This window comes from Prenolepis imparis, unplaced genomic scaffold, assembly GCF_030444845.1.
Source record: "Prenolepis imparis isolate NDT839.2.m4 unplaced genomic scaffold, iyPreImpa1.0 SCAF_9, whole genome shotgun sequence".
NCBI lineage: Eukaryota > Metazoa > Arthropoda > Insecta > Hymenoptera > Formicidae > Prenolepis > Prenolepis imparis.
The window spans coordinates 10,621,373-10,638,675 of record NW_028141167.1 but is presented as its reverse complement, the minus strand read 5'-3'; the positions used below and the strand labels follow the sequence as shown (position 1 = coordinate 10,638,675).

At 43.9% G+C, this 17,303-nt stretch overlaps 1 protein-coding gene across 2 annotated transcripts in view; it reads left to right on the top strand.

The window, feature by feature from the left end:
* Blo (bloated) overlaps positions 1-17,303 on the top strand; it is a 108,229-nt gene that overhangs the window by 15,883 nt on the left and 75,043 nt on the right. For both annotated transcript variants that reach the window (XM_083046533.1, XM_083046532.1), the window contains exon 3: positions 3,882-7,435. In XM_083046533.1, the coding sequence (XP_082902659.1) occupies positions 3,882-7,435 (3,554 nt within the window). The remainder of the gene's footprint in view (positions 1-3,881; positions 7,436-17,303) is intronic.

The following is a 17,303-nucleotide window of genomic DNA, read 5'->3' as shown; positions in this document are numbered from 1 at the left end:
TAGGAGGAAACATAAACAATCTGTTGAACCGGTAAATAATAAGCTGATATTATGGCAAATTTACAAGTCCGTAATTGAAAGCATTTGGGTATAATCACGAAGATGTGCCCATATATCAGTGCTTGGTTTCATTGCAGTGGTTTTCAAGATTATTTCTCAGACAGAGAAATTGCAAATTTATAACGAGGTTTTACTCTTGACTCTTATTCGCAATTTAAATTTTATAAAGATATTTTTTTAAAAATATTTACAAATATTCCTCATATTTTTCAGATTAGATATTTATAAACTTTACAGCAGCGTTATTTTTAAATTATGATAAAATTAAGGATTAAGAAAGGAAAAGGATTAAATCATTAAATACGACAAAAGCGAGAGAAAAGTTTGAAAGCCACACTGAACAATTATCTGCATCACAGCCCGTTGAATCAATCGTGTGCAATCAAGATCTAAGTGCCTCACATTTTAATGCACTTTCTTCTCCCTCTCTCTATCTCAGTCTCTTTTTTTCGCGCTAAAATTGCAGATATGTTTGCCGCATAAATCCGAGCGGTAATTAGTCTTCGGGAAAGGATCGCAGGATCGAACCGAGTCTTGTTCGAGATCGGAGAATCGCCGCGCTCTTCCGCTCGTTTTAATCCGCATTCTTGGCGCATTCCGCGGTATTAGTATGAGCTATACGCCTTATTAATCTCGATCCGCGGAAGGAAGGTACGTCCGCGATTATGTACGAGAATATAACACAATACTACACGACGAAAGCCCGCGAACTGAAAACGCAAAGTGCGTCCTTCGCCCGAACTTGTCGCGTAATCCCGCGGCTACGTCACCCAACTCCGTTGCTGCGCGCAATTAAATTCAACGATATCTCAGGAGATTACATTCCCGCGCATGACAGTCGCGCGGGGTTCGCGCCACTGAATCTCGTAAACGATGCAAAGTTTGTCGTCTTAGTTTACGATTTACAACGCGCAGTAGTGCAGAAGAGAGAGAGACACGACCAATGAACTCTATGCGTGCTGCAACAAGCTCCGACGCTCAAAATGTCAGCTGAGGGAAAATAGCCCCGCTAAAGGATATAGCGTTGTCTCCTTCAATATATATACATTCTAGTAAGAAAGTTCTCTTTACGTCTTACAGAGGATAATATCCTTAGTTATAATGAATACTAAATTTTCGACAGAGCTTGTACAAAGTTTTCATATACGTATATATGTTTAAAAGACACTTCTTAGAACATTCTCTCTGTCTTCCTCTGCCTCTTCTCACCTTTTTTATATGAGAAGTATATGAGAGAGCACGTTCGAGTATGTATAGAGTTCAGTGGACACGTTCGACTGGACTGGTCGCGAGGAAATCGCGTTCTAAGTCTCTCTCCTTTCTTTCCTCGAGACGATGTTTCCCCGAAAGCAGTATAACTTAGCTAAGCGCTAAGAAGCCCGTTAGACAGGACAAACCTTTAGGAGACAAAGCTTCGCGAGAGGCTGTTAATTGCATGTTTGTGGAAACCGAGCGACCATACGGGTCGTAAAAGCACTTTCGTGTGGCGGCGTTTTAAACAACGATTGGTGACAAGTTCTCAGGAGGGAGAGAAAGAGAGAGATGCAACTTTCTGGAAATAGTGTACTCTCTTCACAAAGCACCAGAAGAAAAAAATCAATAAAGAAACGAAAATGCATATATAGATGCATAGATAATTAATATTTACACATATCGCTAAAAACACAAATAAAGAACCAACCAAATATTTTAGTTTTTTTTTCGAACTATTTTCTTTTTTAATCATAATTTTAAAAAATTCAAGATAAAATTAATATGCATCTACAATTGCATCTAGACTGCCATTGATATTTCTCTTATTATTATTATTATTATATCGCAAAAGAATTATCTTCTTCTTTCATTCTGTCAACTTGTTACTATGTACACGCTGTAGGCTTCATTATTTGGTGCGAATGTGCTGAACGAGCGCGAAAATAGAATGAACGTAGGCGGCGGAGTAAATTGATCGATGTATTCGCGGATGAAGGAATTAACGTACTCTATGCAACGACGACGACGACAAGAATGACGATGCACGCGACAGGATCGATAATGAATCAATTTTCGTCTAACGTCGATTAGCGTCACGTAAGGCATGATGAGATCCAAACTCGTCCGACGTGGGAAGACGTCCACGGTCGCGATGCTTTCTCCTTATGTAAGATAAACCATCTGCGCGAATAAAAATGATAGATCGAGCAAGTCACAGGTCTGCGTGTGTAGGCTGATTTTATCTGTAGTGAAAATTTCGTGGGAGACTTAATTAATGTCGGAAAGTGTTATATCAAAGAATATAAAGCGATGGATTTGCTTTCAAAAGTGTGTAACTCGCGATGAAGAGATATTTTAATTTTAAATTAAATTCACACACGTGGATGTGTGGAGAAGCTTTCATATTTCGTCAGAATATTAATCCGAAAGTTTAACTGAATGATCCAAAGTAAAAGCAAGAAATATGTCCACATAACTCGTAAAATTTTAAAATATAAAGAAGAATGCGCATATTACCTTTTATAAAAAAAAATTAAATTTTAAGCTAAAGTGTAACTTGATAAGATTTATCGATTTTATTTTTATTCCTCAGTTTTTTTACTCGATTGTTTAATTGTCGATAATTATTTATTACTATGCTCGCTATATTTTCTTTTAATTTGAAATACAATCTTGTTCAGCTGTCATTATTATAGGTTCTTTTTCTCTCTCTCTCTGTTACCCATGATTTAAAAAGGAAAAAAGATAAATTTTAGTTATCTTTTGAATGAGTACGCACCAATCTTGAAGGAGCCGACACAGCCGTTAACGAGCTGTTGATTAAGCGACCCATTTATAAATATGACAGTGTTAATTACAAGCATTATATCGATCGCGGATCGGACGATGCGGCGAATTAATGGCGGTCCCGATTCAGCCGAAGTTGCACTGAGGCGGAAAGACGGCAATTTCTTACGCGTCAGATTCTAGCTTTTAACGTGAACCAGCCGCTTCTACCGGACGCTTAATTAAACTCGATTAACATCTAACGATCATGCGCTCGCTCGCTTAACATAAATCATTGATTTACAAGCTCAATAACGCAGCTGAGCATCGCGACGTAATTTATTAACTCATCGAATTCGCCAACTGTCGAGCTGACAACAAACACATCTCTTTCACGATTTTATTTAAAATTAAGAAATCCTACACCCAATTTCCATACATATAGAATTGGTGACTATTTAAAAAGATGCAAAAAAATCCATTGATAAGCGATCTTTTTATCGTTATTATTTTCAATTATTTATTGGCCAACTATATCAATGTTTGGCTTCATTCATTTACATTATTCTTTATCTTGTTTATTTACGCTATCTCTCATTTCTATCTTAATCATATCAAGATTTACGAAATCCTAGAGACTCGAGACACCGATTTATTTTCTATTCAAGAAACGGTAAAAAAGCATTATCAAATTTGATTATCTTGACACGAATTCATGCAAAATAATGATGTAGAATGATAAATCTTTTTATATCTGTCGGAAATTCAATTCGGCGTCGCGTTAACACTTCAATTTACAGAGAAACTATTCTAAAGCTAGTTCTTTGTTGTTTTACAGATATGCATTATTTTTTCCATAACTTATTTCTTCACTTTAAATGAATGAATCGTGTTATACAAAAAAATCCACCAAATATTTTTAAATAAATTAAATTTAAAATAAATTGAAAATAGAAATTCTTTTTAATCGAGCGAAGGAAGAAAGTGCATAATTTACTTCGGCTTACTTGACTGTATAATATCGTTCGTAAATAAATGAATTAGGCGCGACTAAAGGCCGTCGCGTACGATGCGTGTTGCAGGACGTGGTGCACCGCGCACAACCGCGGCTCTCGTGAACGATGGAGAAGGTAGGTTAATCGCCACTCCGGTTCGCAAGGAGAGCATCGCCGCTAGGAGTAAGGAGGATCTCGCACAGGAAGCGGCCTTGGTCCTGCAACAAGCGGGCAGCCTTCAGTGCGTGGCCCGCGACAACCGACGCAATCTGCCCGGTCGCTTCAGCACCCTCCCGGCGCGTCGTAATAAGAAACGTCCGGAGCTGCCGATCGATGTGAGGTCTCGCCGCGGCAGCGACGAGATCGGCGGCAGCTCTACGACCGCGGACCTTGGCACCCCGCGGGCCAAGAAGAAGCCGCTGCTGGGGAGAAGCGTCAGCGATGCCGGCGCGAGGAAGTTGAAGAGCCCGCTCGCGCGCTTCTTCTCGCCCAAGTTAGAAAGGCGGCGGCAGCCGGTCGGTCGGAGCGCGAGCGACGCCGACACCTGGACTCGGAAGGACACACAGCGCAAGCGCAGCGGCAGCGAGAGCGAAGGCTCGCATCTCAGCACCGTCAGTCAGCGAGCGAAGAAGCAACTGTCGCCGATAATCGAGACGTCGCCACAGCACGTGGATCAGCAACCGTTTCACTTCGGCACCTCGGCGGACCGTGAGAACAATAATCGGCCGAAGCCGAAGAAGGCTACAAAAGGAAGGGAGGAGAAGGAAGAGCGAACGAGTCCGACTATCGATGTCGACTACGTGATATCGACGCGACACCCCGAGACAAAAGAGACGATCGAGGCGACGACGACGATCGAAACGCGCGTCGACGAACCGACCGATAATAGATCGCCCAGTGGAGAAGCCAAGGTGATCGAGCATCGCATATTCGTCGAGGGCAGGGACGACGAAGAGAAGAGGGAAACCGCGGGGACCAGTCGTACTCCCTCACCTCCGAAAGAACGCAAACGCGGGGAAGACGAGGTCGATAAAGCGGGCGCGGATAGTATGCTACATAGTAGCCGCTACGATCTTCAGCAACGTAATCAGCAAGAGTCCACCATTCACAAGATGATCCACCGATTGTCCACCGATCGTTCGCCGCCACCGCAGCTGCCAAGGACGATGGTGTCACCGTCTCCGGGATTCGGTCACAACAACAACCGGCCGTTCTCCTATACGAGACCGAATGATTCTTGCAGTCCTCCGCCGCCGGCGCAAACCAATGTCATCTACGCGCAGGTGCAGCCGGACAAGAAGAAGGCTCAGCGAAGCCATTCCGACAGCGACGAGGGCCTTGGTCTCGAGAGGAAGGACTCCTCGCGCGAGAATAGTCCCGCGGAGAAGGAGTACCGCAGAGCCGAGTATTCGTACAGCAGCGATCTGCGCCGCAACAACGAGATTAACACCTTCAAGTCGAGGTACGAGGAGGAACGGAAGAACGGTCTTTTCGGCAAACATTTGGGCAGCTCGAAGGATTTTATCTCTAGAACGAACGAGCCCACGAAGCGTTATGAGTTCGACGATATCGATAGACGTCTGTACGACAAGCCCGAGAAATACACATCGACCGTGTTCGTGGACACTTCCGGCCGAGGCAGGGCCGACGGTATGGACTCTAAACGAAGAGACAGCGGCGAACTGTCGTCGAGACAGAACGAGAGCGGGATCTCGCCCAAGACTTCCGAGTTGAGCGCACGACGGGATCTCCTGGAATCCAGAATCAAGTCCAGGCTGCTGGCCGACGAGATGTTCGCTGCCAAGAACAACGCGTCGATGAAGAAGTCGAGCGAACACGAGATAATCGACAAGCCGATCGTTCCGTCGCCGGTCACGCCGAATCGTATCGCGTCACCGAAACGATTCATGGACACCTACATCACGGAGAAGCGTACCAATAGCAACGGCGAGAAGTACATCTTCGAGAAGGAGATACACGAGGATAACGGCAAGGTTTACGGTTACGAGAAGAAGATCACCAACAAAATCCCGACGAACGGTTACCTCGACGCGAAACCCAAGGACGGCTACTCTGTGGAGACCAGGACAGACAAGTACGGCGATAAATACATCGTAGAGACGCGTACGCACGAGGGATACACGGATGACATCAATTCGTTCCTCGGCGACCGTAATCGGAGCAGTCCGGAAGAGAGATTCCAGGCCGTCAGAAACGGCGGCAGCTCCTACAAGCCGTCGCATTATCTATCCGACAGCACCGGTACAACGACGAATCACTTTCGCAGCGAATCGCGAGGAAACGAGCTATCATCGCCGATTATCGCCAAGAAATTGAACGAGCGCAAGTTCTCGAAAAGCGACGACTTCCTGGATCGCGACAATCGGCCGATCGAACGAAATGAATATTTGCCGAAGAAGAAGCCGTTCGAATCTATTCGCGGCATGAGCAAGTCGACCCAGAGATTGGACGAGGTCGGAGAGAACGCCAGGGTGCGGGCACTCAGGAGCGAGTACACCACGAGGTCGCACGAGAATCTGACCAGCCACGCGGGATATGGAAACGCGAGACGACCGACCGCGTTGCTAGACAGCCCGACGATGAACGGACGCAGAACGAGGTCGCCGTTCGCGAAACGTCACCTGGACAGTTTGCGCGAGGGCCCGAACGACGACTACGACACCGACATTTCGCAGATGACCAGCAGTCAACTGGAGTCCAAGTATTACAAGGAGACGCGCACCACGCAGAGATACACGAGCGGTGGTAAACACCCGATCCACGACGATTACGACAGCTCGCCCCCGCGGATACGCACCGATCGTGGCGGCTATAATTCTAGCCGATACGACTCGGACACCACCGCCAGGGACTCGATCCGCTGCGAGACGCGCTACGACGAGACGTCGCGCACTCAGAGAAAGGAGCACCGCAAGCTGGACGACGATCCGAAGAAGCCGCTGAGGCGATCGCGCAATCGGCTCGATTACTTTGACGATTCCGATGGTCCCCGAGGGAAGGTGTCCTCGGTCACTCGATTGGAAACCTTCACCGAGAGCCCGACCAGACCACCCAGGACTTATCACGAGGGCAAATCGAGGCACGTCGAGCGCCGTCATCGTGAGACTCGGCTGAGCGATCCGGATCGCAAAGATCGACTGGCCGATTCCGGGATCGAGAACGATTACAGAAGAGACTCGCAGGAGGCGGACAGACGCGAGCAGCTCGAGTCCGAGGACGAGGGTTTCGTCAGCCGACAGTTCATCAAGCACGAACGACGGCACACGGATCGCAACATGAATCTGACGCCTACTTCCGACCGACATAAGTACGAGAAATACGTAAACGACTCGTCGAACGCGAAGCCGCCGCTGGTCACCGCGAAACCACCCACCGGCGCCGCCGACAAAAAGTACGAGAAGAAGGTGGCGAAGAAGAGCGGCACCATGAGCAAGGTCAAGCAGCTGTTCAGTAAGAAGGAGAAGAAGGCTAAGGAGGAGAAGGGGAAGAAGAGCGCGAGGAGCGGCAGCAGCGGCGCCCTGACCGACGACGAGGTGACGATGAGGTATCGGGAGTACCGCGGCGATCAGCTGCTGAGAAGTGCCAAGAGCGCGCGGGATTTGGGCAGCGACATCAATCAGGTAAGAGAATCTCTTTCTTTTTCTCCTCTGCGCTCGTCATACGAGATTAACTGACTCAAGGTTAAAGCCGCGGTCGAGCACACCGGGATTACATCAACGATGATGGCCGATGATTGATTGATTTTGGCTATCTCGGTCAATGAATCGGATGTTAAGTGAGGTCGATGGTATCGCATGTGGATGCATCGTGAATTGATCGGGAAAAAAATATACCGGAAGTTTTTATGTAAAAAAATGCAGTAATAAATGGTTAACCATTAGCGTGTGCAAAAAGTTTTTAAAAAAAGATTTTTTTATAATTTATATACGTTTTTCAATTTGCATAATTTTTCATATGATAGATGAAAGTGTGATATAATATATAAAAGCAGTAGTTATATCGTATAATTCTTTGCACATAATAATTTAATTAAAAAATTAAAATATAATGAATAGTACAAATTTTAATTATTACATAAATTTGAAATATTTTAATGTTGAAAGAAAGAAAGTCTCAAATTATTATCAATATCAATAATATTAGTAAAATTATTATTAATATTATCTTATGAATTTTCCTAATATTTCTTAACGAAACAGTGTATTATATGTGTATATTCACGTTTTACGAGAGAGATAGGACAGCATCTTTTAAAGAAAGAAAAAAATCGTGGATCTTAAACACGATTAGTTCGAGCTAATATATATATCGAGACAGAACACCGTATTTCCGGAGTTTTCCAAGTTCTCAACAGTGTTTGCGGGAAGAGAACATACATGGCAATATATCTAACGATCGCGCGCGACCGCAAGTGATAGCGTTTCGAACATCATCTCCGTTATATTCCGGAAAAAAGAAAAGATAAGGCTCACGTGTTATTAATCAGGATGACCGTACGAGGTACGAGAGTCTCACAGGGCGTTGCGAGAGATTCCTGTTCCGTTCACGCCGGTATTTATGCGATTGTCGCGGATTAAAAGGCGAAAGAAAGAGAGATCGCGCACGATTTTGCTTCCGCGATCGGACGTCGAATAATTTTCTCGCGCTTTTTCCGCGGCTTTTAATCCACCGACGACGCCCCCGACGTTCGGTACGAACCGGAAGTAACCGGATAATTGGGTCCTAAGCCCGGCTCCGACTGCCGTTGCAATTGCGTCATGTCTAACTGTACACCTAACCGGCCTTTAACCACCTAGTCGTGCTGAAAAGCGCGACTTTAACAGGCGACCACGCGGTAGGATTACGCAGCCACCCACGCCCGCTGCGAAACATATCCTTTTCGGAATATCTATCATGCAAATGTACAAACGCGCACATATACACAAACTGCGACAAGGTAATGCGACACTCGACCCCGAGAGAAATCCATAGATAAACTCTGACGCACGTGATGACATTTTATTTTTAATTTCAGATTGCATACAAATTTTCATATGATAGATAAAAGTAAATTTATAAAACATATAATTCTTTGCATATAATAATTTAATAAAAAAAATTAAAATATGATAAATAGTACAGCAAGTTTTAATTATTACACAAACTTGAAATATTTTAATGTTGATATTAATATTTTAGATAGATAAATAAAAAATATATATATTATATATCTATCTATATTAATAATAATTTTACTTCTTCTTAAATCATTAAAATATTTCAAGTTTGTATATAATTAAAAAATTTGCTGCACTATTCATCATATATTTGTTTTATTTTTATTTTATTATTTGAAAACAAGAATATAACAACTTGGGGAAATATTACGAATTATTAATATTCATCTACTGTGAGACTTATGAGACTTGACAAGTTGACTCATTTTGTGCATAACACGATTATCTTGAAATTGCTTATCGCTATTATCTCAGAAGGTTTGATTCATTTGCCATTACTACAATGGACAGTTACGAATGTTATTGTTAGGTTGGAGAATTCTGCACGTGGTGCACGATAGCCTCGTCGATCTCGCGAGTTAAGCGAACTAGACGTTACCCCGTAACGGAGCTTTCGCTGTCGGACGTCGCCGGGATCCCGTATGAAGAGTAATGATACGGCGTCCGCGAGCGATCATCGACATGAAAGCCCACTGCCTCCTCTCTTGGGAAATAAGTCGAAGTCTCCGGACGTAACATTTAACCCGAATGATAGATAATTCTCTCTATGGCCCGAGGAGATTTTTCCTCGCGGTAAATCTCGGAACGATCGTTATTCCTCGATTGCGCGACTCGTCAAGCAGCTCGCCCGCCAGGTATTCAATTTCGCGACGATCCTATGGAGCGCGCGATAAATAGAATACACAGACACGCACATGGGGTAGTACATATACATAAGATATAGCGCATCTCTTCACCGTATCGCGCTCTGATTAATCGGTCATTTAATATTCCGATTACCGCTGTTGTCCCTGTACGGGGAATAGGCTCGCTCGAGACCGAGTGCTCTCGGTTCTTAATTTCCCTTAAGCGAGCCCCTAACTCGATTACGCGCGAGCACGTGTTATTAACACGCCGCTCTCGTCCAAGTCGATTTACCGCGCGTTGCAGCCGTAAACACGATTTGCGGCGAAGGTCGCGATCGCTTCATGCGAGCGCACCAATATAAAATATCGACGCCATTATCTAATTAGACGAACACGCCGTAAATATAAGAACGCTTATATGGTATATGTATAACGCCGCTTTGCCGCTGCCGGCCGTGGAAAGGGAGACAAAATTACTCGCTCGTTCGCGACGAGCATTTTCAACGCGAGAATCGTGAGAGATTTGCTCGTCGATGATGACTCTCGAAATACCCGCCCGCAGTTCTCGAACGAAATGTAGAGAATCAAGCAACTACAGTCTATTCCATCAATCATTTTCAAATTTTCGATAATAAATCTTTAATTTTTCTTCAACCGTTCGTTGAAAATAACAAATCTATTATTATAATTTGCATCTCAGTAAAAATTAGTTGTTTTTATCTACTCTTAAGAAAAAAAAAATCTCTTTATATTTAATTAACACTTTCCGATGAAAAGTTGCAGAGATATATTTTAAGAATCCGCGCAGAACGAATCGACACGGTCCAAAAATTGATCCGAACAATAGAGTAATTCGCCGGATATTGATACACTTGCTGCGAGAGGCGGTGAATAGCTCTCGTAGGTGCGATCGCGTCAGTTCCATCGATGAGAGATTAATGGACCACAGCGTGTCGTCGGCCATTGGACCGAAAGCTGCCAACTCTAAAAAGAGGATACGACGGTAAAGAGGAAGGCGAGCGTGAAACGCGTCCAGAAACGGGTCTCACGGCGTCTTGTCAGTCGTTACACAACGCGTTACACGTGACAGGTGTTCGTGTGTCGCGAGTGAATTAAAGAACGTTAATTGTACCGGTTGCGTAGGCTAACGATCGTCTCGCGGGATGTACCCGGTTCTAAGCTCGTTATTAGGACATTTATCTCGTCGGACGATCTGTTTGTCGAATCTAATTCGCGCCATTATCTCTCCTTCGCTTGATTTCGCGCGTCCTCCTATTTTCTGTCATTCCGGCCTCCGTTAATCTCCTGTGGTGCTTTCGCGCTTCGTCATTAATCGCGGCCACGTCGCCCTGGGACACGACGAAACCCATTTGCCTCTCCCCGCTGGTTCGACGACGACCGACACAGCCGTTCGCCGATCATCGAAACCGCGTCCTTCCCTCCTTCCTCCGCCTCATCACCCTTATGCCCTTCTTCTTCTCTCTCTTGTCTCGCCGAACGAGTTACACGACTGGGAGCAAACAAACCGCGGCATGCACCGATGAAGGTGTCTGCTCGTTCTCTTCTCGCCGGAGACTTCGTTTTCTCACGCGGCTTGGTACTCGAGACTCGGTTGCGCAATTTGCATGGCGCGAAATTATAAGGCGCTAAGTATCATTTTTCAAACGTGAAAGTTCCGAGATCTTACATTGCGGCTGTATAATTTTGTAACATAAATTCGGCTTCTTTCGAAAAAAAGAGAAAAATATATAACATTGTTACTTTTATAACAATATGGAGAACAAGATAATCACTTTAAATTTATATTTGTTCTCCATCTCAACAATTTAATTAAGATAAAAATATCACACTTTATTATAAAAAATATTTCCTAGGTACAGAATTTTATTCCGTTTCGTTATATATTATAATTGATACACCGATATACCATAACGATATTATTTGCCAGATAAAATATTAATTTCGACGTATGATCCTCCGTGATTTCTCACCTGCGCACATGCACGTCGTGATCTCCGTCGCAGGTGTTTGCGCGCGCGGGCGCGAATCGAGTAGCTTGTAAAGCTGGACCAGCTCGGCCACGAGGAGGCTGCGCGCGCGCGAGATGATCGAGCATTATCGTATCTCGGAACACCCACGCGAACGAAACGGCCGTCGAGACGAGGGAAAGAACGGGCATCGGTGTCGCGACCGACCGACCGATCCACGCCCAGGTGCAAAGACACATGCTCTTGCATAGCGGAGGCGCGGTGGTACTTTCGCAACGCGACCGCCGGCGTAAAAGGGACCAAACGACGCCTGGTAGCGAGAGGGAAACGGACAGGGGATGGGTGGCGAGAAGAGAGAATGAGAGAAGGAGAGGAGCGCGCGCAAAAAAGGCCCATTAACTTCACCGTAACCCGGCAGGAGAGGTGCGGATCCCCGCGGCGCGGCTTGCCTTATACCGCGCTAATTAATAATAAATGGCCGTAAAACGAAAAGAGAATCCTTTATTTTGTATCGTCGCCGCCGCATGGAGCCCTTTTCCCCTCCAACCCCTTCTCGCTCTTCTCTCCTTCTGCTTTTTTCTAGCCGCGTTTTTTAGGCAGCGTCTTCTAGCTTCGGTGTCTCATCTTCTCGTCTGCTTCTCGGCTTTATATTCGAGATATGTTGAAAATTATGTTTCGTTTACCGCTTATGTAATGATCCGATAATCGTGAATCATTCCAATGAATGTCTCACTTTCGTCACGCTTATTCGAAGAGCTCGCACGCGTTATCGCGTCGCATTCGTATAGCCTTAACGTATATAAATCCTATCGTAGCGCTATGTGTATATATATTGAGTTGTAAGTTATGTTTTACTTCGCATATAATCTCCGATTGTCCGTAGGGGATTTATCCAAGGATAGAATAAATCTGTCTATCTACCTATCTATCTGCCTACCTTGCTCGCCGATTAATACCACCGTTTCGCGGTAGCCAACAATCGAGACAATTGCTTACGCGTACTGTACGCACTGTCGGCGATGATAGAGTGTCAATGTGTGCGTTATCCAATCACATAATTTTTCTTAAACGCAGTACCGTATCATAATTTTGCGAACACGGTCTATTCGATAGAGAGGTAGAAGCGATTTTTAATTTATGACCTGATTTAGAGTTATATCTAAACTCGTAACATACGCAAAAGATTTCATTTAATTCGCAATCTGTACAGCTGATTGCTATTCGCATAAAGCTAATATTATATTATTACTTATATAGATAAGCAATATGTTCTTTCATAATAATTATGTCATCAGTAATATTTTCTCCCTACAATTTCTTCAACGTAATGCAATCCTACCGGTTTCAATAAATGTATTAATTAATATCTTTAAGCAAATACGATACGCGGTATTAATAATAAACTTTCTCATCTAATTTTTTACATATTCCATCCAACAATCATATACATTTTTTTAAAATTCTTTTAAAAAAATGTTTTTAATTATTTTTTTACGTTCAACACAATTCATCGCGAACGCTTTCGTTGTGGAAATTCCGATCGCACGCCGCGGATTCGTCGGAAATCGGATTTCGCGGAGAGGTGAACGTACGTGTGCACGTTGGAAAGGATCGGCTTCTATCGACGGGGGAGATCCCTGGTATGCGACGAGGCCCGCACCTCGTTCACTATGCACGTTGCACCCACGAGCTGTGACCTACACACGGACGTGCGCACCCACCCACCCGTGAAGCGCACGCCGCCGTTGAAAGAACCGTATCCCATTTTCCATCGAAAGTTCACACTAATGGCATTTGCTCTACACACATCGTGTGCATTATGCGCGCGAGAGAGAGAAAGAAAGAGACCGCAATCGGTCAATTACAATTTATTAGCTGGCGCGGGCGTGTTCGCGGCTCTCGAACGACTCGATATACCGGACTGAGCTGGCCGATATCTGTTTTTATCACCGGCACATGTTGTTTGCACACGTCACAGTTCGATTGAGCGTTCAATTCGTTATTGAAGGTGAAATATAAAAATGAGATACGAGAAATATAATAAATAAGGTTTGCGCAATAAAGCGTGATGGTGTCTAGAAAGGAGAAGCGAAACAACGACCATTTAATCCTCCGTATTTTATTATGAATACTAAGAATTAATATCTATCAAATAGAAGAGTGTAATTAAAATATAATGTTAGGAAGAAAGGGGGAATATATTTTATTGAATTATTAGAGATATTAAATTATAACGTTGAAATCTATTAGACGATCAACAAACTTGCTTGTTAAGAATTTCAGTAAAAAAATATCAGTATTATTTAAAATATTATAATATATGGTTTTTAACATTGATATTAAAATAACCGATAAGGCGATAAAATATGTTTTACAAAATCAGATTTGATCAGAGATATTCTGATAACTATGATTGCATCGCCCGAGAAAAATGATCAACGAAGACGATGATGAATAAATCGGAGCTACGTAACGAGATGCTAAATTCCTGAATCAAAGCGCCGGTTATGCACCGCGATATCGCGAGAAAGAGAAACGATAGAACGGAGCGAGCCGGAAGACGAGAAGGGAAAAGGATCCCTAGAATATTCACGTTCGCGAGAGAACATGCTTTGGAAGCTAGATGCACTTTGCTTTATGGTAGGCGGATCATTCACACCTCCACTCCGGCGGAGGCCAGGCCGGTTGTTGCGCCTGGGTTAAAGGAAAGGACCAGCCGGGACTGGATAGGACATAGGAACTGGATCGCATTCCCCGCTCCGTGGGGCATAAAACCGTTGAGATAATATTGCCCGATAGGTTATTTATTGATATATCTCGGGCTTAGGCTGCCACGATGCTCTATGCCCGGTGTGCCATCACGGAAATCTTCCGCGAGATTGCAGAAATACTCTGCCACGTTAGCCTGGCTTCTTCCACGCTGCTATATACGAAATCGTCCGTGTAACATCCTGCTGGGGAGTTAGGGTACCGTTGATAGCCCTGAGAGATGCGAGGACTTGTGTTGGTGCAAGAGCCTCGTCAAGAGCTGCGGCTTCGATACGCGACGGTATTTAAATAGTACTCTTCTTTGCATTTTTTAGAGAAAATAAAAAATTACGAAAGAAAATCTTTATTGAATAATTTTCATTCGAGAAATATTTCAAATTTTATTTCTAATCTCGACACCATCACGATAGATTTAATTAATGACAGTGTAGAGATAAAATAAAATTCAGTTCCTCTTCCATTCATCTACTTAAAATAATTTTAACTAATTAAAAATTAAAATTTACTTGGAATTAAAAAAAGATTTATTCTCTCATCTACTTAATATTCTTATAAAATAAAATAACTGAACATTTTTTTTTTATTTTTAATTATTTATGAGACAAGGATTATCAATATCTCGATAAGGAGAAGTCAGTTCGAAATTATTTCAAAGAATCTGTAGATGATAAAATTCAGCTTCTCACTCGAGACGAGGCTGAAACACCCTGTATACGTGTCGTGTAGGTTTTCGGTGTAGGTGTTGGAACGTAGGCGCGATATCTCTCTTGTCTCACGCGGAATCGTATCCGCATGGATCTGCGACGGTTCGTCAGTTTGGTGGCTATATAAACGCGACAGACAGGCGCGAGATATTCCGCGTTACTTTCCAATTTCTGTATTCCGCCTTCTTCGCGCCGTTTTAAGCAGGTTCGCCCGTCGTCCAGATCGGCCGCGATCGCGATTTGCATACTCAACGAGATCCGCCGATAGCTCTGCTCACGCCTCCGATTGCTTTTTCCGTACACTTACGTGTACGGACTATACGCGCAATATTTCGCGATATCCGTCGGGCATTAAACTAACTCGCGCATCGTTATGAAATACTTATATAGCAGGCGCCAAGAAAGTGGCGATCGGTCGTTTCGTCGGAATTTAAAATCGCGGTTAAACGAAAACGTGGCGCTATCTTCTCGAGATAATTCGAAAAGAGAGAGGAAACGATACAGAGAATTTTTAAATTCGCTAAAAAAGATTTGTGTGTAACGAAAAACAAATATTTTAGTTAAGCTAGCATAGCTAAATTTTAGGTATCCCTACATTACACCTAAAATTTAATTATACCATGCCTACATTTCAGCTAATATTTTTTTCCGTGAAAGTAGTCTGATGATCGAGTCTTTCTAACTTTATGAATCTTTCTCCTGCTCCTTTCTCTCTGCCCTGATTATAGCATTGTGGTATAAAATCTTCCCACAGCGGCGAAAGAGAGGATAGGATAGACCGGAGGTCAGCGAGAATTCACGCAATAGATCCGCGAACACGTCGGCGAGAAACGAAGGAACGACGCGAGCAGGTTGCGAGAGGAAAGATTTCCCTCGACGGGGCGCACGCAGCACGGTTTCGTGCCAATCGTTGCACCGGTTAGAAGTAATTAATTACGCGAACGAGCGATTAATGATGCCTCGAAGCAGCTTCGCGGCCGAGCGGCTCGCTCGCGAAAAGTCATCCTTCAAACCGCGGCTCGCTCGATCGGACCCACTTTCGCGGGGACGCGATTTTTCCGACATCGCGCATCGTACACGCGAGAGTACTCTCACGGACTTATCGTAAGCGATCGTACGCGAAGAAAATCGCGCACGCATATGTAAATGTATTAGGTACGAGATGCGCGGCGAACATGTAGGAAGATTGTAGAGATTTCCCGATAGTGATACGCTCCAAGTCGAGAGAGACGTAAGGGTTCTCAATTGATAATAATCCTCTGACGCGAGTTAATATATTATACCGTCAAATTGTTCTCATTAGTGCTGCATTTATCTTTCGATTGAGAGCAACTTGTTTTCTATTTTAATATTTTAATTTAAAAAAAGATGGTCACGCACTTTGTGAACTATCTATAATTTCATATACATGATATTTATTTATTTATTTTTTTATTTTAAATACGAATATGATTTGGAGAAATAAACTCTTTAATTAACAATACATCGATTGATTATAAAGAGCTATAGAAAAAAATGCAAGTTGAGATATTTTATTTTTCTCCTCTTTGCTATGCATTTGATATGCTGGAATAGGTAGAAGTGAAGTGATATATTAACTTCGAAAAGAAAAAAAATTGCGTCACATGACACACTTGCCGTACGCAGCGTAACATAAAGAGTCGCACTTAGAACCCGGCGCGACGACGCGTCAGGTGCGACAAGATATCCCGAGAAGCCCATCGTGTTGCATCGTTGCATCGATTGCGCAGGTGTATAGTATGCCGTTGTCGCTTCGAGAGCCAAATCGGGAACGGTGAGGTGAGGTCACGGTGGTCGAGTCGGCTCTCTAGCCGACGCAGAAGAGCGGCTGATTATCCGCAGGAGGTGTCGTCCGGACGTTTTTGGTATTAACGAGGGAGGCGATCTGCATAATTATGCAACAATCCGCCTGCAGCCCCGTATCGCCAGCTCTATACCAGCTCCGGGGCTGAAAGCGTAGAACGAGCGCGAACGATAATCTGCATAATTGCGTAATCATCGACATAAAGTGAGATTTTAATAATCGGCGCCGCGAGTATCCGCTCGCGATAAGATCGCGCGTGGTGGACTCGTTAAACGGGACGCTTGTAATATCTCGCCGTGCATTTGGGATTTTACGATATAGGGTACTCGTCGTGTCAGCATTCACGTCGACGTAAATCAC